At 39.0% G+C, this 26,782-nt stretch overlaps 1 protein-coding gene across 5 annotated transcripts in view; it reads right to left on the bottom strand.

Annotated features, from left to right (window-relative positions):
- TTBK2 (tau tubulin kinase 2) overlaps positions 1-26,782 on the bottom strand; it is a 161,790-nt gene that overhangs the window by 41,768 nt on the left and 93,240 nt on the right. For all 5 annotated transcript variants that reach the window (XM_060096700.1, XM_060096699.1, XM_060096702.1 and 2 more), the window contains 3 exons: positions 15,509-15,574; positions 11,374-11,466; positions 9,916-10,041 (listed from right to left, as the gene is read on the bottom strand). In XM_060096700.1, the coding sequence (XP_059952683.1) occupies positions 9,916-10,041; positions 11,374-11,466; positions 15,509-15,574 (285 nt within the window). The remainder of the gene's footprint in view (positions 1-9,915; positions 10,042-11,373; positions 11,467-15,508; positions 15,575-26,782) is intronic.

The following is a 26,782-nucleotide window of genomic DNA, read 5'->3' on the forward strand; positions in this document are numbered from 1 at the left end:
TTTCCATTTGCATGGAGTATCTTTTTCCATCCTTTCACTTTCAGTCTGTATGTGTCCCTAGGTTTGAAGTGGGTCTCCTGTAGACAGCATATATATGGGTCTTGTTTTTGTATCCATTCAGCCAGACTGTGTGTTTTGGTTGGGGCATTTAATCCATTTACATTCAAGGTTATTATCAATATGTATGCTCCTTTACCATTTTCTTAATTGTTTTGGTGTGTTCTTGTGGGTCTTTTTCTTCCCTTGTGTTTCCCGCCTAGAGAAGTTTCTTTAGCATTTGCTGTAGAGCTGGTTTGGTGGTGCTGAATTCTCTTAGCTTTTGCTTGTCTGAAAAGCTTTTGATTTCTCTGTCGAATCTGAATGAGATCCTTGCTGGGTAGAGAAATCTTGATTGTAGGTTTTTCTCTTTCATGACTTTAAGTATATCCTGCCACTCCCTCCTGGCCTGCAGAGTTTCTGCTGAAAAATCAGCTGATAACCTTATGGGGATTCCTTTGTATGTTATTTTTTATTTTTTCCTTTGCTGCTTTTAATATTTTTTCTTTGAATTTAATTTTTGTTATTTTGATTAATATGTATTCTCCTAGTGTTTATTCTCCGTGCTTCCTCTACTTGGGTGACTATTTCCTTTCCTATGTTAGGTAAATTTTCCACTATAATCTCTTCAAATATTTTCTCAGACCCTTTCGTTTTCTCTTCTTCTTCTGGGACCCCTATAATTTGACTGTTGGTGTGTTTAGTGTTGTCCCAGAGGTCTCTGCGATTGTCTTCAATTCTTTTCATTCTTTTTTCTTTATTCTGCTCCTCAGCAGTTATTTCCACTATTTTGTCTTCCAGCTCACTTATTCTTTCTTCTGCCAGTTATTCTGTTATTGACTCCTTCTAGTGTATTTTTCATCTCAAGTTATTGTGTTGTTCATCACTGTTTGTTCTTTAGTTCTTCTAGATCTTTGTTAAACATTTCTTGTATTTTCTCAATCCATGCCTCCATTCTATTTCCAAGATTCTGGATCACCTTTACTATCACTCTGAATTCTTTTTCAGGTAGATTGCCTATTTCCTCTTCATATACTTGGTCTTGTAGGTTTTTACCTGCTCCTTCATCTGTGATATATTTTTTTGCTGTCTCATTTTTTTTTTTTTTTTGATGGCTGGGATTGTGTTCCTGTCTTACTGGTTGTTTGGCCTGAGGCTTCCAACAGTGGAGTTTGTAGGCTGTTGGGTAGACCTGGGTCTCGGTGCCGAGATAAGGACCTCCAGGAGACCTCCGATGAACAGTCCTTGGGGTTTGAGCTTCTCTGTTAGTCCAGTGATTTGGACTCGGAGCTCCCAACGCAGGAGCTTCGGCCCGACACCCCCCAGCTCATGAACCAAGATCCCACAAACCACATGGGGTGGCAAAAAAAAAAAAAGAATAACAAAGAGTAAAAAATAAAATTAGACTAGGAAACTAACAGATATGTCAGAAAGACTATAAAGAAATAAAAATATAGATGAAACAACAACCAGAAGGTAAAACAGAACCACAATAATAAAAAAAAAAGGTGGAAAAAGCCTTAGCTGTGGTGGGCAGGGCCTAGGCAGGCGTGGGGTTTGGGCAGTGGGTGGGGCCTATGCTTAGGACCCACAGGGCTGGAAAAGGCCCTGGGGGGTGTGGGGCTTAGGCTCAATGGAACAGAAGGGGTCCAGGCGTGCCTCTGGTCTCAGAGGTTGGGAGACCCGGCCTGGGAGCCCAGCAGGCTTCCTGGGCCCTAGTTGGTGAGGCAAACACCTTCTGCTCCTCTCCTGCTCCTGCTCTTCTGGTCCTGGAGGGCCCCTCCTGCCTGCCTCTCCTGTTCTCCCCTAGGAGGGCCTCCCTCCTATGCCCCCAGGACCCACGTGGCCTGGAGGGTTCTTTGAAGGGCAGGGGACCTGACCTGGGAGCTCAGCAGGTTTCCCAGGCTCAAGTGGGCAGGGCAATACCCTTATTCTTTATAGCAATCATTCATCTGACATAGACATAATGCCTTAGGGAAGCACCCCTCCTCTTATCCTTAGCACAAATGCAATCAATAGCTTTATCATATTTATCTCCACATGAAATCCCAGTTTGCCCTTTCAAAGAAAATGCAGACAAAGTCCAGTGTTTGAAAAACAAGAACTATTTGCAATGTGATATTGAGGACTGAGAAGCCTGATTCCTTCTCAGCTAATAAATGGTAAATTAATGGATCAATAAAGCACTTAACCAGCAGAGCACAATGACAATGCTGGCTTGTCTGATTCAAAGATAGACTATTTATGGCAAAAGAAACTGCCTCACTTCAGTGATAAGTAGATGCAATAGAGGAAAAGAAATGCACAGGTTCTAGATTTCTCTCCTCTGCTGGGGGTTTTTTAGCAGCATTGGTAGAGGGGGAAAAAATTACATTGCACGCATCCTTTGGAGAACAGAACCAAAAAAAGAAAGATCAAATAAAGAGAATTAGCTGAAGAAGCTTCAGAGTTTTAGGCTGTTTTCACCACTTATAAGATACTAGGATGACTTAGGAGTGCCCCTTGGTCGGCTACCCCAGGGGACCTGAGGCAGTGTGAGGCAGCATGGTTGCTCAGCCACTGTGCTGACTGATACCAAGGTCATTTCTTCCAGGTGCTCATCAGCCCACAAGGTAAACTGGCAATGTCTAAGCTTCTCGATGACTCCTAAAAAGCTCAATGAAAAAGGTAAGCAACATTTCCTCTTTGCCCTAACAGGACAAAGCAGCATAAAGGAAATAGAAGTTCTATTAACATAGAAGTAATGTTGAGTACAATAAAAGAATGAAGAAAAGTGCGATAATTATAAGCAAACGCAGTGTGTCACTGAGGTACATGTAAAACCACTTTCATTTACATGATGCTTTACAATTTACAAAACATTCTCACAATTACCTCATTAAAATCTTAACAACACTGTGGGGTAGGCATTTTCACCATTTCACAGAAAAGAAAACAGGTTTAGAAAGGCCATACAAATGGTGTGTAGCAAAGCACCAACTGAAACAGCTCTTTTAAGTGCAGTGCCATTTCCACCATGTTAGAGTTACAGCCAGTCAGCAGGTGTTGAGCTGCACCCCACAGGCCTGCAAGCCCTGTACTTGCCAAGCCTCAAGACTGAAGAAAGAACCAAGAGACAGTGACAGAGATATCAGTGGTTTATTGGAAAGTGAACCTTACATGTACGCAGCAAAAGGGTCCAGGAGCAACACCCCACAGTGCATGGCAGACAGCAGGCAGGTCATGGCTGCAATCTTCACAACTAGGGGAAGAAGGAGGCTACCACTGATAGGGGAAATTGATGTCAGCTTGGCTCATCAGTTACCAGGGAAACCAGCAACTGGGGCATGTCCCTCACAGCCCCTCAGATTAATGACCATCACAAGGTCTGATGTTTCCCTTTAATATGGAGCTGTTCTGTCCTAAGAACTAGAATAATCACAAGCTGGGCCAGGGAGCAAGGCCATCCATGTGAGCAGGGTGTAGATGAAGCAGGGACTAGTTGAGCAGGGGATGTACAGAGAGCAAGAGAACAGCCATCTTGAGTGGTCTGACCATATACCAGGCAAGGCAAAAACAGTACAAAGTTGAAATTATCCTTGAAAGCTTCTTAAGGTGCCCATAAATAAAGTACAGGATAGTAGTTGTACTAGAGGCAAAATAGCTAGATTTTTTTTTCTCCAGCATTGGGAGAGACTTCTATTTCTTCAGATTAACGTGAATGAAGCTACCTACATTTAGGGGTTATATTGTACCCCCCAAATTACTGTCCTTTTTTTTTTTTGCGGTACGCGGGCCTCTCACTGTTGTGGCCTCTCCCACTGCGGAGCACAGGCTCCGGACGCACAGGCTCAGAGGCCATGGCTCACGGACCCAGCCGCTCTGCGGCATGTGGGATCCTCCTGGACCGGGGCACGAACCCGTGTCCCCTACATCGGCAGACGGACTCTCAACCACTGTGCCACCAGGGAAGCCCTACTGTCCTTTTAAACATTAGAATCATAGTCAGTGCAGCCTGATTGCTGTGAATGAGAGAAAGAGTGAGGGAACAGCAGATTCATAAAGGCACACAGGGCACGGCTGAGCCAAAGGGCAAGCAGAATCACAGACACGTTAAAATTGTTCCATCTCCTTGATATGCAGCTGAATTTAAGTGAGTCAAGTAAACATGGATGTTCTGTGACTCTACTGTATTCTATATAGTTATATCAAATACCCATTCATTGACTCAGACATACACTGAATGCCTACTACGCTGGGTGCTAGGAATGCAAGAGTGAACAAAACACAGTCTTGTCTTCAGGGAGTTTGCATTTAACAGAAGTAATAATCAGATTAAGCAGATTTCATTCAATTTGGCAAACTTTTATTAAATGCCTATCATTGTGCTAACTTCTTGAGAAAGCTGAGATAAATGTGCAAGGTACTGGCTCTAATGGAATTTATCTAGTAAAGAGAGAAAACAAAGTATCACTATAAGAGTTTAGCATAAGAAATCACTCCTGTCTGAAAGGAATCAGAGGAGACTGTGGCATCTGAGTCGAGCCTTCAACTTCATAAGACAAGCAGCGTTATGAAACACAGGCATTCTAGGCAGGACAAGCTGGAAGAAGTGCTAGGAGTCCAATTTGACTGCACTGAGGGGTACTTATGGAACACAAAAGTACAACTGAGAATGAAAGGAGATAATTAAAAGAGGGAAAGCAAGAATTCATCCACTTCTCTCCATCTCCATTGCTTATATCCAAGTCAAGACCATCATCATTACTTGCCTAGGAAGATGCTATCTCCCAGCCTCCCTTGCAGTTAGAACTGAGCCAATGTGAATGGGTTCTGGTCACAGGGGTATATGTCCAAGTGTTTAGATCACTTCCAGGCCTGGTCTGAAACCCCTAAACCATCATCCATACTTGCTCTTCCCTTTCCTGATGACTGTAAAGGCCACGGATTAAAGACAGCAGTGTCAGAGTATGGGTGGAGCCCAGATGTTCAAGATACCACTTGAGAGTTGCCCAGGAGAGAGGCCCAACTTAACTACACTGTTTTGTGAGCAAAAAAATAAACCTTTGTGGTGTTAAGATACTGATTTTTTAAATATTTCTCTCTTTCTAAGGCATAGCTCAGCCTCTCTCAATACCTTCCTAAGTAGTCTCTAATTCTCCTCTGCCTCATTTGAACACACACAACTACAAAAGCAACCCTCTTCAAACACAAATTGGATCACCATGCTCCTGTTTATTAGACTCCAAGGCTTCCTGTTGCACTAGAATAAAATCAAACTCCTCAACAAGGCTGACAAGGCCCTGTATCACCTGGCCTCTGCCTTACTTTCCAATCTTGTCTCAAACCACTTTCTCCCCTCATTTGCTACGTTCTAGCCACTTACTTGTCTTCTTTCCGTTCTTTTCTCACATCAGAGCCTATGCTCATGTTCTTCCTTTTGCTTGTAACCTTCTTCCTCTTGTCTTTGCTCTCCACATGGCCAATACAGTCCCATTTTTTAGGGCTCAGCTGAAATGGCAGCTTAAGCGAGACAGATCTTCCCTCACATCTTATTTTATGGGATGTTCCCCCTTGTTACTCTAGCTCAACCTCTTGTTTGTTTGCTTCACAAGCAGCCCATCTGTGCCTTCCGAAAATTTTAACTTTGTCATTATTAGAGTCAGGGGATCCTAAAACGGCTCTAAGTCCCCCAAAGCAAGAGGCAAGCCTTCTAAATTTTGATGTAATCTCTGTATAAATAGTGCCATTCCTAAACCTGGAAAGTATATTAACAAGATTAATGATATTTAGTTGGCTTTGGATTTCCTCACTCATATCCTCTGATTTTAGCAATGCTGTGTCAGTGTGTGAACTGGCTGATATACACATTTTAGTTTCAGGCTCAACAATGGTGTGTATATTTACGGGTTTCATTAGTCTTCTCAATTTGCTAAACGATGCTTCACATAATCTGACACTCTAATAAAGATACTTTTTTTTGTTCTTATGTCAGGACCATGTGATCCTATTAGTTACTGACAATAATTTCTGATAATTTTTCATATAGCTTTTTAGTTCTTTCCCTGAAATTTTATTAGCCACTCATGTTAGTATTTACTTAACAGTGCCTGCTGTGTTTGTGGCCACCTCTCTAAGGAAGCCATGTTGGGAAACTAGAAAGAGCTTGGGCCTTTTTGAATGAGTCAGAAATGGGTTCAGACACCACCTCTAGCACCACTAGTTTTCCCAGGCAACATGTCTAAATTAAGTTTTTGTAAGAGAGGGATAATACTACTACCCAGGTATTATTGTGACAATGCTGTGTCATTACTGTGATAATAATGTGTAAAGGCACCAAGGGTTCTTCTTTATCTAATCTGATGCTGCTTAGTTTCCCACTAACTAGTAACAGTGTCACCTACAGGGGGAGTCCTGTGGTGAAATTCAAGGTTGATAAGATTTTCCTAGGCACCCCTCAGAAATATCTCCCTTTCTCAAAACACTTTAAGAGGATTTATTTAAATTATAAGGTGGCAACAACAAGATCGAATGTTTTAATCACTATCTACATTTCTGAAAATGTTGACCCAGCACTTTTTTTAAACTTTTAATTTGAAATAATTACAGATTCATAGGAAATTGTAAAAATAGTGCAAAGAAGTCTCCTTTACCCAGTTTGCCTCAACAGTAACATCTTAAATAACTAGAGTACAATATCAAAAACAGGAAAATGACATTGCTACAACCCAGACAGTTTATCAAATTTCACCAGCTTTACATGTACTTGTGTGTGTATAGTTCTATACAATTTTATCACCAGAGAAGATTCATGGCCCAGCACTCGTCTCTTATAGTTGATATACTCTTTCAAAACCTAATAACAAAAACAATCTGCAGGTTCTATATCTGAGGATTCAACCAACTAGATCAAAAATATTAAAAAATCCAGGAAGTTCCAAAAAGCAAAACTTACCAGCAACTATTTACATAGCATTTACACTATATTAGGTATTATAAGTAATGTAGAGATTACTTAAAGTATACGAGAGAATGTGCATAAGTTATATACAAATATTATGCCATTTTATATAAGGGACTTGAGAACCCATGATCCCCAGGGGTCCTGGAACCAATCCCCTGCAGATATTGAGTGCTGACTGCATTCATAATAAGATATCTGCTTTAATCTTGACTATAATTCTAACATCTTCACCTTTAGTTTAACAGACAGAAAACAGTATTTATGCACTCATGAGAGCTGATTTTTCTTATATTTCCTGAGTAGGAGATTATTAGGCAAAGTAAGATTCAATTCAATCTTCCTAACATTTGTTGAAAATTTAGGTGCCAGGCCCAGTGCCAGGGTAGTATGGAATAAAAAAACAAAACAAGACACGTCTGTACTCCCAGGATTTAAAAGCCAGTAGGTAAGACAGACATACATAAGTACTAAGTACAAACTTGGGTGTAATTTCCCAAAACACCATAAAGCTTTCCAAAAGCAAGTGTCAGCCTTTATTCAACCTGAGACATGCATAAAAGATTCCCGGTAGAGAGCAAACAGCTCTCCTCTCTAGGTCTGCACATGCTGTCAGAGTGAGCACTAGCAGGTTACTGGTAATGTGCTGGCCATATGCAACTTGTTAAGATAATGTTCTCTGGCAAGAAACTATGATGTTTAAGGATTCACAAACACAGACATTCACAGGGAAAGTGGCTTTGGAAAACAGCATCATTTAACACTATTATAAAATATATTTACTTTGGTCTTGTCTCAGAATATATAAAGTTGGAGACATACTGTTATTTGACCTTTGATAACACTAGGGAAGCAGTCACACTAAGTACTAGTATGCTTGCTGTTGGAGGAGGTTTGTTGTTATTGTTAACTACACTGGTTGTTCCATAAGGAATTTAAAATTCTGAAAGAACAGTAATTAAAGTCATATTCAGAATTCCAAACTGTAAAATTAACCATCAGTTCACAAGAACATTCAGATTCAAAGTAGAGGGGTCTTCCCTGGTGGCACAGTGGTTAAGACTCTGCGCTCCCAATGCAGAGGTCCAGGTTTGATCCCTGCTCAGAGAACTAGATCCCACATGAATGCCACAACTAAGAGTTCACACGCTGCAACTAAGGAGCCCACATGCCGCAACTAAGACCCGGCGCAACCACATAAATAAATAAAATAAAAATTAAAACAAACAAAGCAGAGTAATTTTTCTCAAAATGAAGACTGCAGCAGAGCATTGTGAGGAAAGCAAGAGACAGAAACTGCAAAGGTCAGATCTTTTTGGAACCTGACATCACATTGATACTAGTCATCAGAATACACCCGTCACTTACGCCAACATCTTTTTCCCAATTATCCTTCTCCCATCTACCTGTCCTCTGCTCCCACTCATTGCTTACAGAAAATCAGAGAGCAAAAAAGAAGCAGATTATTTATAGAATCTGTGAAACAATGAAAATGTTATGCCTGCTCTCTCTCTTCCTAAAATAGGGAAATTATTACTATATTTTGTTTTGTTATCAGGTGACAGAAACACAGAGATTCCCCTTAGAGAATGTCCAACTGAAAAACCTGAGAACAATACTTTGTTAATTTAAATTAAATTAATTATAGGTCTAAGTTTCAAACTTTAGCTGGTGAACATTAGTCTTCTTTAGACTGTAGGCATAACTAAGCAGAGAATGTAATTAAAATTTTTTTGCTGTGTAAACTTTAATATTCACATGCAAACTTTGTCAACCAAAAAATTATTAGCACCCAAGATGAGAAAGTTGTAACAATTCCTAGCTCCTCCTGAATCTAGCCTTACAAGTAAAATTTCATTATTTTATTGCAGGTAATGTGAACTCCTGCATTTTAGAAAACCCATATAAAATATAAATGAGAACATATTCCAAAGTGACTCATATACAATGTATTTCCTCCATTTGTTAGCCTATATAGTTTATAACTCAAATAGCCATATAGAAAAGAATAACACAGGCTCACCTACTTAAGGTCTCTAAGGACCCAAGGCTGTATGTTGCCTCTCTGCTTTATATTCTGTATATATTATACAAAAGCTGCATTTTCATAAAGAACTAGTTATTATATGCAAATAAGTTCACTGTGCTGTAGACAATCTTTTAGTCTTTTGACACTGACAACACTTTAGAATATGAAACTTTCATTAACAGGCAGTAAAGCCTATATGTTGTCCTTTGTAGATAAAAATGATACACTAATATATTATTTTATTATTATTATTATTAATCAATGTGTGCCTTGCATTTATGTTTTCAGTGGTAGTGATTATCTCACATTAAGCTCTGACCAAGTTCCCCCCCTGAGAGCAACAGAATCTTCTGAAATCTAGCTGGTTGGGGTTAGGGATGCAATTTGTGGTAATCCTAGTCACCCTTCTAAGGCCTCATTAACTGATGCTCTGAGGAAATGTTTCACTCACCACAGACAAAACGGAGCCAGTAATCTTCACTGACTGCTGTCCCATAGCATATTAACATACAATATGCAGCCCTCAAGCCCTCGACAGACACATTACCTAGTTGGACATTTCCTTCTAGTCAATAAATTAGCTATAAGTTTTTCATAATTTGAACTATCAGCAATTCTGTACACCAGAAGAACCACAGCAGGAACAGTTAAAATGTTACATGATGAACAAACCTAAAACTCTAATGAAGTATGTTCGTCCAGAAGGGAGGAAACACACACACGCGCGCTCATGTGCGGACGTGGACACTGTCATCATCAGCCAATTTAACCACATTTCTCAGGATGTATTAAAATAGTATTATTCTAGGGACTTCCCATACTCATTTACAGCACCCTCAACAGTACAATGAGTGAAGACAGACTAAATTAGAAAGAAGAATTAACCCACAGAACTCACAAAGATGATTACCTGGTAGTCTGGTTTTGTAAAATAATCCAAAGAGGAGATGTGGTCCAGAAAGATGCTGAATTCTGGAGGGAGATGTTTCAACATAAGCCTGTGTTCGTACCTCTCCTTAATAGAGCCCACTTGTTCCTGGGAAGTAAAGAGAAAAGGAACCGAAGTCAATTTCTCTTGGCAGCTACACATTAAGAGCCTCTCAGTAACCGTCTCAAGGGTATGTACTACAGAATGAGACAGTGGGTAATTAAGCATAAAGCAAGAACTGAGCTCTTACTAATAGCTAACAGCTTAATGCACCCTGCTTTAAGGGGGTAGGGGGAGGGGACTGTAGTGCAGAACCAAAGGGGTAACACAGTTCTGCATCAGTGAACACAAAGCTCCCCAAAAGAAAGAGCTGACCTTAAATCTGGTCTACTTTTCTTTATCAACACATGCATTTTTAGTTTTCAAATCGAACAATATAATGTGACAATTAAAAACTAAAAGCCTAATTGACTTATAAAAAAGAGAACTAGTAAAAATAAAACCTAAGAGGGAGGGCTAGAAGTCAAATCAGAAATGACGATTGTACTTAAATTAGTATCTATTCTCCACGTACATAAAAAAAGTCATAACATTAATTACATCTCTAATATCAGCTCATAGAAAGAAAAATATACATATTGGGATATAGTGAAAATGTTTGTAACTTTTAATTCTTATGCATAAGTATAATCTCAACAAAAACGCCTACCCAGAAATTTTTACTCCTTCCCCTACCAAAACTAACATTTCCATTTCTTTTTAAAGGCTTTATTTTTTTTATTTTATTTTATTTTATTTTTTTGCTGTACGCGGGCCTCTCACTGCTGTGGCCTCTCCCGTTGCGGAGCACAGGCTCCGGACACACAGGCTCCGCAGCCATGGCTCGCGGGCCCAGCCGCTCCGCGGCATGTGGGATCCTCCGGGATCGGGGCACGAACCCGTGTCCCCTGCATCGGCAGGCGGATTCTCAACCACTGCGCCACCAGGGAAGCCCTAAAGGCTTTATTTTTTAAAAAATATTTATTTATTTATTTGGTTGTGCCGGGTCTTAGTTGTGGCATGCGGGATCTTTAGTTGTGGCATGCAGGCTCTTAGCTCTGGCATGTGGGATCTAGTTCCCTGACCGGGGATCGAACCTGGGCCCCCTGAATTGGGAGCATGGAGTCTTTTTTTTTTTTTTTGTGGTACACGGGCCTCTCACTGTTGTGGCCTCTCCCGTTGTGGAGCACAGGCTCTGGACGCGCAGGCTCAGCGGCCATGGCTCACGGGCCTAGCCGCTCCGCGGCATGTGGAATCTTCCCAGACCAGGGCACAAACCCGCGTCCCTTGCATCGGCAGGCGGACTCTCAACAACTGCGCCAACCAGGGAATCCCCGGGAGCATGGAGCTTTAACCGCTGAACCACCAGGGAAGTCCTAACATTTCCATTTCCAAAATTACCTTGTCCTTTATTTTTCTCCAAGGCAGCTGACCAACCACAAATTCCACCAACATGTAGAATAAGGACCAAAGGTCATCATGTCTTCCCATTTCCTTCATAAGCAAAAGAGAATTCAGTCACATTCCATTACCACTCCTTGTGAGTACATTACATTGTCTAAGGCCTAACTATTGTGTTTCATTTTCCTGTAAAACTATCTGGTAGGTATATCTATGTAGCTGTATAGCTATACAGCAATCTACATGACATAACAGATATACTGAAAAACTTTTGATACAAAGAACATCCCAAAACCCAGAAATGCTGGAAATAATTAAGAACCCATTAATTAATAAATGAGTTCACTAATTAGTAAAGGAAGGTGGTTGCCAAGGGCTTGGAGGAAGGGGGAAAGGGGAATTAGTGTTTAGTGGGTGCAGAGTTTCAGTGTTGCAAAATGAAAAAGTTCTAGAAATCTGTTGCACAATAATATGAATATACTTAACACTACTGAATTGTATACCTAAAAATGGTTAAGATGGTAAATTTAATGTTATGTGTTCTTTACTACAATAATTAACAAAAAAAAAAGCAAAGGAAATCTTAAGAGCCAAAATTAAAAGAAAGCTGGAAACATGAGAAGCAACCTAATACTGAAGCTCTGGCTTTGGCTGTCTTGGGGGCATGTGTCACAGGTTTACCAACAAGGGTTTTATCAATCATGAAGGGGACAGGTGTAAAAGCATTGAGCCTACACAAGACAGGATTTGTAACTTCCCCACCTCTACCACCAACATATAGCTAGGACCCTCAAAGGACTATCTTTAGTGCAGTATTTGGTATGTATGTTATACTATAATAATTTTTTTCTGTAAAATTTGACCACTATCAAAAAGATAAAGCAAGTGGTTAAAAAAAATTTGCCCTGAGAATTTGTTACCATAGGATTACCCCTCACTCAGATCTGGGGTTTAAATTTATATTGTTTGTGTGGTCCAGGAAACCAGGCCCAGAAATTAAGTGTTTTCTGGGTGATCCTGTCCTATAGTAATGACAGATGCAAATGAAAATCCTCTCAAGATACCCTTAAATTCAGACCTCATTGAATTCCTATAGATAAAGCCCCCCCAAATACAAGTTCATTACTTGAAATTATAAAATATATTAGAAAGCAAGCTACCATAAACTAACGGCAAGAAAAACTATAAAGAGCAGAATTAGATATCCAAGAATTTCAGAATGGAATTATAAGATATAGAATATGAAATAAGATATTTAAAATGTTTAAGAAATAGAATCAGTCACAAGAAAGGAAGCATATTCTCTCCCCCCAAATAAAAAGACCAATTAGATTTATAAAAGGACTAAAAAGAACATTTAGAAATAAAAAGCACAAATATGAAATTAGAAACTCAATGGTTAGGGAATTCCCTGGCAGTCCAGTGGTTAGGTGCTTTCACTGCCAAGGGCCTGGGTTCAATCCCCGGTCGGGGAACTAAGATCCCACAAGCTGCGTGGCACGGCCAAAACACCACCACCACCAACAACAACAACAAAAACCCACACTCAATGGACAGGTTAAAAGCTGATCAAGCACACCAGAAAAAAAGAATTAATGAACTGGAAGACAGATCTGAAGAAATTATCTAGAATGCAAAAAAGAGACCAAAAGAGAAAACCTGAGAGTGAACTTAAAAGGCATGGAAGACAAAACAAGAAGGTTTAATATGCATCAATTTGGAGATATGAAAATGAAGGTACAGAGAGAAAGGAAAAGAGGCAACATTTAAACAAGCAATGTCTGAGAATCTTCCAGAATAGATGAAAGATGTGAATGTTCAGGAAGCAAAACAAATCTCAAAACAAAATAAATATAAAGAAATCCACACCAAGGCACATGCAGGTCACCAAAGACAAAGAGAAGATATCAAAAGTAGTCAAGAAAAAAAGGACAAATTAAATACAAAGTAACAACAATACATGGACAAAGATCTCAGTAGCAACCATAGAACCAGAAGAAAGTAAAATAATTTCTTCAAAGTACTGACACAAAACAAATATTAACAAAGGATTAAAATGAAGGAAAACAATGAGACGAAGTAAACAGAGTTCGTCAAGTATTTTGAAAAGTCCTTGTATTGTTTGGGAATTATTTACGTTAAAAGTTTAAGATTCTCTAAATAAACTTGCTTTTACTTAAAAAAAAAAAAAAGTTTAAGATTTAGGTACCCAAAAAATAGAAATGCAGTGTATTAAGTTTAGAAATTATCCAATCATGGTCGCAGAGTATGGAAGAAAGAAGTGTATTTTAGAATTACCTGGGAATTCTTTTTAAATTAGACAAGACATTCTCAAGGTTCCACTAGCTGCACTCCTGTGTCACCACATACACCAAAAATCACTGTTGTGAAGCTGTGTTACTGTGTAAAGCATTCTACTCCTCAGGTGTGTTGGGAGCAGAAAAGAAGGGTAAGAACCACTGCCATACACTATTAAATTTCTCTACCAAGATTAATAAGCAGGTTAACAGAGCAACGGATAGAGCACTCTATGCTGGAAAGGCTTTTAGAAGAAACCTCTACTCTTCAAATTAAAAAAAAAAGAATATATATATATATATATATATATATATATATATATATATAAAATCTCTTTCTAGTAGCTATTTTGAAAATGTTTATATAGCTATTATGATCTCTGAAAATGTTTATGCTTATCTCAAAAAGAATGTCCTATTCCAAAGATTCCAATGTGGACATATTCTTTAATAGAATTAATTAGAAAGCATAGTACTTCTAAACTTTTGCAAGAATCTATCTGGAGGATGCGTACCTCTTTTCAAGGTAGAATAATTAACTAAATACCATAAAATAAAGCAACACTGAATCAAACCAAATGAGTTAAAATGCTCGGCAGAGTGCTACACACTGATAAAAATACTTTTCCTATTTTCAATTTATAATCACATCCTAAGAAGCCAAATTAACTGAAGCATAGCATATAAAACCACAGCATTCTCTTCCTATTACATTTAGCATTGGTCAAGTTATTATTATTATTTTTATTTATTTATTTTTGGCTGCGTTGGGTCTTCATTGCTGTGTGTGGGCTTTCTCTAGTTGCGGTGAGCAGTGGCTACTCTTAGTTTAGGTGCGCAGGCTTCTCACTGCAGTGGCTTCTCCTGTTGCAAAGCACAGGCTCTAGGCACACGGGTTTCAGTAGTTGTGGTGCATGGGCTCAGTAGTTGTGGCTCGCGGGCTCTAGAGCACAGGCTCAGTAGTTGTGGCACACAGGCTTAGTTGCTCCGCGGCATGTGGGATCTTCCCAGACCAGGGCTCAAACCCATGACCCCTGAGTTGGCAGTAGGATTCTTAACCACTGTGCCATCAGGGAAGTCCTGGTCAAGTTTTTATTAAAGCAGTTTTGGCTTCACAGAACAAGAATAAGGTAACAAAAGACCAAGAAAAGATTTCTCTTTATTTTATCAAGGAATCACTTGTTATATTTCTCAACTCTGTCCAAACAAGTTCAAGAGTTGAGAATCCATAAAGTACACACCTTTCCTACTCAAAACTAAGGTTCAGGATGAGTAAAAAAATTTTTAGAGCAAAACAAAAGGATCAAAGTTAAAAAAAGAGAGAGAGAAATTTTTTAAATTTAACCCAAGAGGAGAGGTATAATGTACTAAGATGAAAAAAAAATTTTAAGTTGCTATACTTTAGATCTTCATGAAAACAAAAGTTTGATGGAGAGGGGATATCACAGATTAGATGTATATTACAGATAAAATGACCTCCTTCATTAGGTATTGATAGTATGAATTCCCAAATAACTTCTTGAAATAGAACACAGATATTTTCTTTCTTCAAAATTCTATAGTAAATTTAATACTTATATCTAATTAAGGACATAAGATTCTCCATAGACATATATATAATTAGCCATTATATTTTCTGCCAAATTAAATTTTATTTTCTATGCAGCTGCACACATCTATTATCTATCCACTATACACCATACCATGCGTTAGTATTTCTAACACCTTTCCTTCTGCTCCCAAGCACTTTCCACACCTCTGTACTCTAATGTAAAGAAGTCAATCTGATTCAAGCATCAGCATGCTTATACAGCCACGACTCTAGTTCAGATACCTACCCTGTTCCGATGAGCATTGATTGATGCGTAACGAACTGTCCCTCGAAAGCCTGCCACAGCTCGAGGCTACAAAACAAAGCAAAGAATAGTAACTGAGCTTTAAATAGCATAAGATTCAGCACACTTGAGCCCATGAAGTAGAAGGGAGAAACGTGTATTATTGTTAAGAAAACACTACTTAAATTTCTAACTTTCTAAATAATTGTGAAATTATAAAAATTAGAGAGAGAATATCTCTAAGTCATATGTTTAAAACATATTAGTTATCAATGAGTCCCATTTTAGTTATCAATGACTCCCATTTTTTCCTACCATTTTAAAATAAAGTAGGATTTATGACAAATAAACTCTGTACATTAGAAAACATAAATGCTTTCATGACAAGCATCATAGTATATACATTAATATTCAGGCTCTGGTTACAAATAAGTATATTAAGACCATGAGGTCTAAGTAAAATAAGATGCCAACCTCTTTGTGTATTGGCTATATCATTCAAACTCAATTCAAAGATGGTGGCAACTTGTACCTCTCCCTGCACATGTAATTCATATGTTCATAAACTTAAATTATTGGGTACTATTACCCCAAGAGTTCCTTTAATGCCCTTTATAGTCAATCCCCTCCCTTGACTCCCAGTGTCTGGCTGGCAACCTCTGATTTCTGTCCCTCCTTAGAACTTAGAATTGTCTAGTGTTTTAGGTTTAACTATTCTAATTACTGTGTAATGGGTATCTCACTGTGGTTTTAATTTGCATTTCCCTAATAACTAAAGATGTTCAGAATTTGTTCATGTACTTAATTGCCAAATCTTTTGCTTATTTTTATAGGTTTGTTTTTTATTATTGAGTTTTGAGAGTTGCTTATAGATTCTGGATATAAAGTCCTCTGTCAGATGTGTGTTTTGCAAATATTTTATTCCAGTCTGTGATTTGACTTTTCATTTGCTTAATAGTGTTTTTTCAAAATGCAGAAGTCTTTACTTTTGATGAATTTTTAATTCTTTTATTTTTGTACCATATGAATATATTTCCAAAACTTATGTTTAAAAACATCTTTAAAGAAAAAGAAAGTAAAAAGTGAGAGTGGTTAGTTACCTAAGAGCATGTTTTATTAAAATAAATACCTAGAAGCCAAAGCAATGTTGAGAAAAAAGAACAAAGCTGAAGGTATCACATTCCCTGACTTAAGACTATACTACAAAGCTACAGTAATCAAAACAGCATGGTACTGGCACAAAAAATAGACACATAGATCAGTGGAACAGTATAGGGAGCCCAGAAGTAAACCCACACAATTACAGTCAATTAATCTATGACAAATGAGGCAAGAATATTAATGGAGAAAAGACAGTCTCTTCAGTAAGTGGTCTGGGAAAACTGGACAGCTACATGTAAAATAATGAAATTACAACATTATCTCACACCATATATAAAAATAAACTCAATATGGATTAAAGACTTAAATGTAAGACCAGAAATCATAACATCCTTAGAAGAAAACATAGGCAGACACTGACATATATCGTAGCAATTTTTTAGATCTGTCAGGCAAAGGAAACAAAAGCAAAAGTAAACAAATTGGACCTAATTAAACTTAAAAGCTTTTGCATAGCAAAGGAAACCACTGAAAAAATGAAAAGACAACCTACTGAATGGGAGAAAATATTCACAGATGATATGACCAATAGGGGTTAATATCCAAAATATATAAACAGCTCATTCAACTCAATATAAAAAAAAACCCAATTAAAAAATAGGCAGAAAACCTGAATAGATATTTTTCCAGAGAAGACATATAGATGGCCAAGAAGCACATGAAAAGCCGCTCAACACTGCTAATCATCAGGGAAATCTAAATCAAAACCACACCTGTTAGAATGGCTATCATCAAAAAGAACACATATAATAAATGTTGGTGAGGACAGGGAAGAAAGGGAACCCTCATACACTGTTAGTGGGAATGTAAATTGATGCAGCCACTAAGAAAAACAGTCTGGAGATTCCAAAAAAAACTAAAAATAGCTCATAGACAATATAATCTAGAAATTGCACTCCTGGGTATATATCCAAAGAAAATGAAAACACTAATTCAAAATTATACATGCACCTCAATGTTCATAGCAGCATTATTTACAATAGCCAAGATACAGAAGCACCCTAAGTGTCCATCAACTTATGAATAGATAAGGAAGATGTCACACACACACACACACACACACACACACACACAATGGAATATTACTCAGCCTTAAAAAGAATAAAATTTTACCACTTGCAACAACATGATGAACCTGAAGGGTATTATGCTTAGTGAAATAAGTCATATAGAGAACGACAAATACTGTATGTTATCACTTATATGTGGAATCTAAAAAATGAAACAAACAAATGAATATAAAAAAAAAGAAACAGGGGGCTTCCCTGGTGGCGCAGTGGTTGAGAGTCCGCCTGCCGATGCAGGGGACACGGGTTTGTGCCCCGGTCCGGGAAGATCCCACATGGCGCGGAGTGGCTGCGCCCATGAGCCATGGCCGCTGAGCCTGCGCATCCAGAGCCTGTGCTCCGCAACGGGAGAGGCCACAACAGTGAGAGGCCCATGTACCACAAAAAAAAAAAAAAAAAAAATACTGAAACAGACTTACAGACAAAGAGAATAAACTGTGGTTACCACTGGGGAGAAAAATGGGGAGGGGGCAAGACAGGGGTAGGTGATTAAGAGATACAAATTACTATATATAAAATAAATAAGCTAAAAGGAAGTATTATATAGCACAGGGAATATAGCCAATATTTTATAATAACTTTAAATGGAGTATAATCTATAAAAATATTCAATCAGTATGTTGTACACCTGAAATTAATATATTGTAAATCAACTACACTTCAATTTTTAAAAAGAAAAAGAAAAAAAGCACCGAGATATTTAAGTGAAAATGAAAAAGCAAAAATAAATTGAGCCTTAAAGGACTGACAGAATTACAACAGGAAGGAGGAAATGCATTTTATTTATTTTTTTAAATTAATTTTTATTGGAGTATAGTTGCTTTACAATGTTGTGTTAGTTTCTACTGTATAGCAAAGTGAATCAGCTATATGTATAAATATATCCCCTCTTTTTTGGATTTCCTTCCCATTTAGGTTGCCAAAGAGCACTGAGTAGAGTTCACTGTGCTACAGAATAGGTTCTCATTAGTTATCTATTTTATACATAGTATCAATAGTGTATACATGTCAATCTCAATCTCCCGATTCATCCCCCACTCCCTTTCCCCCTTCGTATCCATAAGTTTGATCTCTCTCTGTGTTTCTGTTTCTGCTTTGTAAATAAGATCATCTCTACCATTTTTCTAGATACCACGTAATTCAAAAAGACACATGTATCCCAATGTTCATTTCAGCACTACTTACAATAGCCAGGATATGGAAGCAACCTAAATGTCCATCAAGAGAGGAATGGATAAAGAAGATGTGGTACATATATACAATGGAATATTACTCAGCCATAAAAAGGAATGAAATTGGGTCATTTGTAGAGATGTGGATGGACCTAGAGACTGTCATACAGAGTGAAGTAAGTCAGAAAAAGAAAAGGAAACGCATTTTAAAAAGAACACAGTGAACAATGCAAAAAGAGACAAAAGTACTGTTAAGTGTTAGGGAAAAGAATTTGGTATGGTTGAAGCAAATGGTGAGAGAAAATAATGGAAAAGTAGGTTGGAATCAAATGAAGGATGAAAATAATGGAAAAGTAGGTTGGAATCAAATGAAGGATGGTCTTAAATGTCATATGTTGTTTGGCTTATAAGGTAGAGGCAAATGGAATTCATAAAAAAATTTTAAGTAAGGAAGTAACATGATTGAGAAAGTGCTTGGGATGTTTACTCCACTGCAAGTATAAAGGATAGATTGGAAGGAGAAGGTAGGGAAGACCAGTGAGGAAACTATTTTAATAATACAAACAAGAAACCACAAGACTAGTACAAGGACAGAAGCAGCAAAGGCGGGGATGAATGTCAGAGACAGAATGAGCCCCTAGGAGAATAAATCCAGAAGAAGGGAAGGACTTGAGGTATAAGCCTAGACCTACTGCTACCAAAAGGAAAGGATCAGGAGGGGAAAAAAGCGTGAAGAACTATGTAATAAAACCCTCAATGGAAGAAAATAGATGAAATTCTGGAATGTTAACATTTAAAATTTTTTCTTAAGTAGGACACTATAGCCCTAGGCACTGGAAGTTTCAGCTGAATGGTTAAGAAGGAAGCAGCAGGGGCTTCCCTGGTGGCGCAGTGGTTGAGAGTCCCCCTGCCAATGCAGGGGACACGGGTTCGTGCCCCGGTCCGGGAGGATCCCACATGCCGCGGAGCGGCTGGGCCCGTGAGCCATGGCCGCTGAGCCTGTGCGTCCGGAGCCTGTGCTTCGCAATGGGAGAGGCCACAACAGTGAGAGGCCCGCGTACCGCAAAAAAAAAAAAAAAAAAAGAAGGAAGCAGCAGGAGAAAACATGGCATTCCAAGAGCTTAGACACAAAGGGCCAATGTAATAAGATGCCAGCTCAAGGGCTAAAGAAACTGGGGCATCCTCTAAACCAGGAGGGAAAACATGAACATGCAGATTCAAATCACTAAGTAAATAGAAGTTCAACTCCAAAACCGTATGAACCAAGGTACTGCAAATATATATACAGAGACACACACAACTCCTTTTTATCTCACATCCCTATTTGATACAACTAATACATCTTAAAGGTTATAGACAGTAGAGGATCTCCCACGTGCCACAACTACTGACGCCCGCACGCCTAGAGCCCGTGCTCCGCAATAAGAGAAGCCACCGCAATGAGAAGCCCGGGCACCTCAACGAAGAGTAGCCCCCACTCACCGCAACTAGAGAAAGCCTGCACGCAGCAACGAAGACCCAACACAGCCAAAAATAAGTTAATAAATAAATAAATTCATAAAAAACAAACAAAAAACAGTAGAGGCTCTCAAAACCAACCACATAAACAACTTGCTAGTATCACTAGTGTAACAGATAGGATCCATCATTCCCTTTGTAATGCATTCTGAGTGACAATCCTATATCATAATTTTGGAAAAATAAATACACATTTATGTTTTGAGGGAGTTTCTCTGTGGTGATGGAATAGTTTTATATCCTGATTGGGCTGTTGGTTATATGAATCTATATGTGTGATAGAATTTCATATACCACTCCTCCCCTGAAAGGAAAAGTGTATGTAAAAAATAGTGAAATCTGACTCAGGTCCGTACTTGAGTTAATAATAGTATACCAATAACAGTTCCTTAGTTTTGACAATGTATTATGATTATGTAAGATGTCATCATTGGGGGAAGCTAGGTGAAGGGTACATGATAACTGTACTATTTTACAACAGCTCCCTGAATCTGCTCCATACTCCAAAACAAGTACCCTCAGGTCTATAGAAGAAAGAAGAAAGCAAAGCAAGGGACTGGTTAATGCAAAATATACAATGTAGGTTATGGCTGCAATGGCCACTATAACAGCAACTTAAAACTAAGTGAAATTTAAAATTCAGTTCCTCACTTGCTCTGGCCACAATTCAACTGCTCAATAGCCACATGTGGCTAGTGGCTACCATATAAGACAGTACACATACAGACACTTCCATCTTCACGGTAAGCTCCATTGAAGGAGCTCGAAGAAGGAAAAGGGATGTGATCAGGAAGTGACTGACCCACAGGACACTTCTAAGGTAGTAATGAACTATTTCTTAACCTAGATGGAAGCCACAGATGTTTTGACATTCTTCCTTAAAATTTTTATATGTTTTTTACACTCTTCTAGAATACACATAGCAAGGCAAAAAAAAAAAAAAAAAAAAGGAAATATTGGTTTTTGCAGATAACATGATGGCATACCTAGAGAATCCAAGCAACTCAAGTTTCTTAAAAGCAATAAATAAACAAAATTGTACTATATAAAAGAAATCTACCCAGGCAACTTTTGATTTTATATTAGTGGAACAATATAAGAAAATGATTTCAATCATAATTATGATCCAAAAAGTAAGAAAGTAATTTTACTTGAGATTTAGGAGTTTTAAAGAAAATTACGAAACCCTACTGGCGTAAAAACTCTAAAAGGAACTAGCTATTAACACATAAATAAAGGGAAGGTTAACTCCTTACACAGCCTGGGCTACATTCGACCACAATATTCCCTCTTTCTTCCATAGTGCTAAACTGACCCCAACCCCAGTTAAACTCAATTCATAGACTAAACTGTACCTGTAAACAAGCAGTTAAAAGTATATGGAGAAAAAGGATTGTACTGACAATCTTACCTTAAATTACCATCATACTCAAATGAGCTTTCAGCACAGCCCAGCAATCTAGTATATTTTCCCAGTCAGTTTGCTCTCTCCCCTTCCATGATAACTATTTCACACGTGCTCTTCTCTCCTCAACCTCCAACAGCATTTTGCACTCTCAGCAAGAGGCTTTGTCTCTTTCTTCACTGAGAAAATAAAAGCCATGAGAGAACTTCAACTTCCACCACCAAATCTAAATGCCTACCTATATCTCTGTCCATTTATTCTACCTTTTCTCAGTTACAGTGGAAGAAGTGTTCTTGCTCTGATAATGGGCTATCCTCACCATTGTGCCAGGATTCCTTCCCCTAACAGCTTGCAAGAACTTGGCTCCTATGATTGTTCCTGCTCTGTCTTACATCATCAACTTTTTTCATGTCTCCTGGAGCACTACTAATATTAGAACACGAGCATGCTACAATAGCTGACATTAAAAAAAAATAAACTAGGGAAGGAGGGAAGGATTTTACTTCCCTTACAACTACTTCCCTGTTTTACTTATATTCCCTTTCTCCACATCCTCTCTCCAACACTTTCTTTAACCTACTCCAATTAAGTTTTCATTGCTCTACCGAATCACTTTTATAAAAGTCACCAGTCACTTCCATCTTGCCAAATCCAGATGATCAGTTCTCAGTTCTCCTACCTTCCTTGACCTACCAGTAGCATCAGTAGCACCCCACATATTTGAAGCACTTTCTTCACTTGGCTCTCAAGATACCACACTCTCCTGATTTTCCTCCTACATCACTGGCCAATCCTCCTCCCCACTGTTCTTTGCTAATTCATAGTTCTTTTCTATCCATTATCGAGTCGCTAAAGTGTCTCAATGGCTCAGACTCAGACCTCTCTCCTTTTCTAGCTATACCTTTTCCCTAGCTGATCTAACCTAGTTCCATTTTTTTAAATTACCATTTATTTTTAAACATTGGGAGAAAATGATTCTTAAATTTATATTATCTCCATCCCTGATATCTCCTTTGAGCTACAGATTATTATATCAAGTCAACTTCTTATTATTTCCATCTAGAATCTAAGAGGCATTTTAAACTTAACTTTTAGAAAACAGAACTTCCGGGGACTTCCCTGGTGGTGCAGTGGTTAAGAATCCGCCTGCCATTGCAGGGGACACGAGTTCAATCCCTGGTCTGGAAGGATCCCACATGCTACAGAGCAACTAAGGCCATGCACCACAACTACTGAGCCTGCACTCTAGGGCCCATGAGCCACAACTACTGAAGCCCACGTGCCTAGAGCCTGTGCTCCACAACAAGAGAAGCCATCGCAATGAGAAGCCCGTGTACCGCAACGAAGTGTGGCCCTCGCTTACCACAATTAGAGAAAGCCCGTGCGCAGCAACGAAGACCCAATGCAGCCAAAAATTTAAAAATTTTTTACATTAAAAAACAACAACTAAGAAAGCCTTAAAAAAAGAAAAGAAAAGAGAACTTCCATTTTTCCCTCATCAAATCCACACTTCAGCCTTCATCTCTATCATGGTTTCAGGACGAAAACTTAGAAGTCATTCTTGACTCTTCTTTTCCCTTCACATTTCAGTATCAAATCCAGAAGGAAGTCCTGTTAAATACATCTTTAAAATATATCCTAAATATAAGCATTTTCCACCATCTTCATTGTATCACCCTAATGCCCTAAGTCCCAGCCACCAGCAATGACCACTGGACCATGGCATTAGCCTTTTAACTTGTCTTTCTGATTCTACTCTTTCTCTCAATAGTCTCTTCTTCACAGAGTGATTAAAAAAAAAAGTCCTAAGAATTGAAAAACTTCTATTTAGAATAGAAGTGGGATTCCAGAAATATATTCAAATACAATACACTACATAGAAACTAAATTCTTTACCTGCCCAAATACCAATTAATACAAGAACATTGACAGAACTGAAGATAGTCTTCCCACAGTTTCAAGGCACTTAAATTCTCATGTGGCTACGTTTTAAATATAACCTACTTCTGTATATAACTCTATAGTTAGCTTATTGACAGAGCATGTAATAACATATTATGCAACAACCCTGCTTCCTATCACACTTAGAATAAAATCCATCTCTTGGCAAAATCATTCACATTCTGGGGTCTGCCAACCTCCTAAACCTCGTCTCTCTCCACTTACCCACCACACTATGCTATGCCATGCTACAGCCACAGTGGCCTCCCTCCTTTTCCTTGAATATACCAAACTTACTCTGCCTCAGAGTCTCTGCACTTGCTGTTCCCTTTGCCTGGAGCACTCTCTTTCCAGAAAATCACACAGCCTGCTCTCATACTTCATTCAACTCTCAACTCAATACTTCCTTAGAGAAGTCTTTTCTAACTAATACCTCTAAAATAGTCTCCTAGCCTCACTGCCCATCGCTCTCTATGTCAATACCCTGCTTTCTGCTGGGTTTTTTTTGTAGAATTTATCACAGTCTAAAATTATGTATTTATTTGTATATTATGTCTTCACCACTAAAATATAACCTCCATAAGAACCTCATTTTGGTCTGTTGTTCACCGCTGCAGTCCCAGCACCTAGATCCATGCCTCACACATAATCTGTGCTCATTTAATAAGTGTCTTATAAGTGAATAAATAATAACCTCATAATATTCTAAAAACTAAAAAAAGATACTTGGAAAAGAAATGAGACTCCAGAAATATATTCAAGTCTAATAAGCTGCATTGGACCCAAATTCATTACCTGCCTTGCTATCTATTAATGCAAGACCTTCACTGGAACCAAAAAGGTTCTCTTATAATTTCTAGGTGCTTAAATTTTCATGTGCCTATATTTTAAATATAATTTACATTTATTGTATACAAGTCTATTATTATATAGTTAACTCATTCAAAACCAGTGTTTCAACTTCTGTGCAACTAATCTGCTAGAAATGAAAATCATAGTACCAAGTTGAAACAAAAAGTATAAAAGTAGACATTATAACACAACATTGTATCAACTATACTTCAATTAAAAAATAAATTTTTAAAAAAGGTAGACATTAAAGAACTGTAGGGGGAGATCAACTGCCAGTATGACAATATGAGGAGCTCTAATGACCTGTTCCCCAGTAAAACCGGTAAAAATAATTTAAAAAAATAACCGTAGCCTCTGGAAATGGTCCTTCAAGCAAACAACAAATGATGAAACAGCTACTTCATGAAAAGTCAGTAAGAAAAGCTAGAGTCTATGGTATTTGAACCAAAACCGCTCCCCCTCCTTCCTCTCTTCCAGATCAGCAGGGGTGGCTCCACTCCAGGATGCTGCAGCCGAGAACACAGGGCTCCCTCCTTCCCCAGTTCCGAGCCAGAGGGCTTTCTTCGTGTAGGAGCAGGACTTCAGCATTTCTCATCTTCTCCCAGCTGCCTGTTGCTGAGGAGGCTGTCATGGGCAAGCGTGGTACAGAGGTGGAAGCCCCTTTCTTGCACCCAGCTTCCACTCATGGAATGAAGGCTCTACCTTGGGCATGGTGTGCTGAAAATACTGGGGGCCCAAAAGCCCTTCTCCTGGCTCATGAAGCAGTGGTTCCATGCCAGGAGAGTCAAGCCAAGAGACCTCAGGCTACTGTCCCAATCTCAACCAGAGGGCCCTGCTCCTAAGACAGGATGTCACTCAGAGAGAAGTCTGCCATAGTCCTCACCCCCAACTCCAGAGCCCTCGGTCAGAGATTTTGTCTGCGGACAGAAGAACGCCATAAAAAAGTTTATCTCCCAATCTCTTCCCAAAGGAACTTATTTCACTTGCAACAGTGAAGTTAATTAAACTTAAGACCCTCTCATTAATAGTGGAGGTTATAATAAAGAGAACTGGGAGGATTTGTGGATATGAGGATACAGCCTAGACCACAGGCTGGCCAGGTGAGAACCAGGGGAACAAGACAGGTGGGGGAGCCCTTCTGGGGTCAGAACAAACATCAAACTATAACCTCAGAAGGGAATTCCCTGCCAGTCCAGTGGTTAGGACTCTGTGGTCTCACTGCTGAGGGCCCAGGTTCAATCCCTGGTGAGGGAACTAACCCTGTAAGCCTGCAGCAGCAGCCAAAAAAACCCAAAACTATTCCATTTTAGGAGCCACAATTTGATTGGATTAGTCTGTCAAGGAATGTACATCTTGGGGCACTGTTGTAAGCAACAGAGCAATCAGCCAGCAATCAGCAGGTTTAATAACTGGATGTGGTCAGAAAAAGTGTGGAGGAGAGCCCTACCAGCACCACTGTCATTCCAGGGTGACGACGGGCAGACCCAAAGCTGCACCTCCCTGAGGGGCAACAGAGAGACTTAACAGGGCTTCCCTGGTGGCGCAGTAGTTGAGAGTCTGCCTGCCAATGCAGGGGACGCGGGTTCGAGCCCTGGTCTGGGAGGATCCCATGTGCCGCCGAGAAACTGGGCCCGTGAGCCACAGCTACTGAGCCTGCGCGTCTGGAGCCTGTGCTCCGCAACAGGAGAGGCCGCGATAGTGAGAGGCCGGTGCACCGCGATGAAGAGTGGCCCCCACTCGCCGCAACTAGAGAAAGCCCTCGCACAGAAATGAAGACCCAACACAGCCAAAAATTAAATAAATAAATAAATAAATTTATTTTTTTAAAATAGAGAGACTTAACCCTATGTGCTGGGATGGGGGGGAAGGATAAAATAATCTAGTCAGTCGTTAATCATATAAATAAGCAAATAACACTAACAAGCCCTGGAAGGGAGGACCAGTACCCAGAATTATATTATCAAAAATGTCCAATTTCCAACAACAAAAAAATATAAGACATGCAAAGAAACAGGAAAATGTGACCCATACATGTAAAAAAGAAAGTAGACAACAGAAACTGACTATAAGAATGACTACATTCTTCTCCTGTTGGATATAACAGGAGAAGATTTCAAAGTAGGCATTATAAATATGTTCAAAGAAATAAAGGAAAGCTTTC

This window comes from Mesoplodon densirostris, chromosome 4, assembly GCF_025265405.1.
Source record: "Mesoplodon densirostris isolate mMesDen1 chromosome 4, mMesDen1 primary haplotype, whole genome shotgun sequence".
NCBI lineage: Eukaryota > Metazoa > Chordata > Mammalia > Artiodactyla > Ziphiidae > Mesoplodon > Mesoplodon densirostris.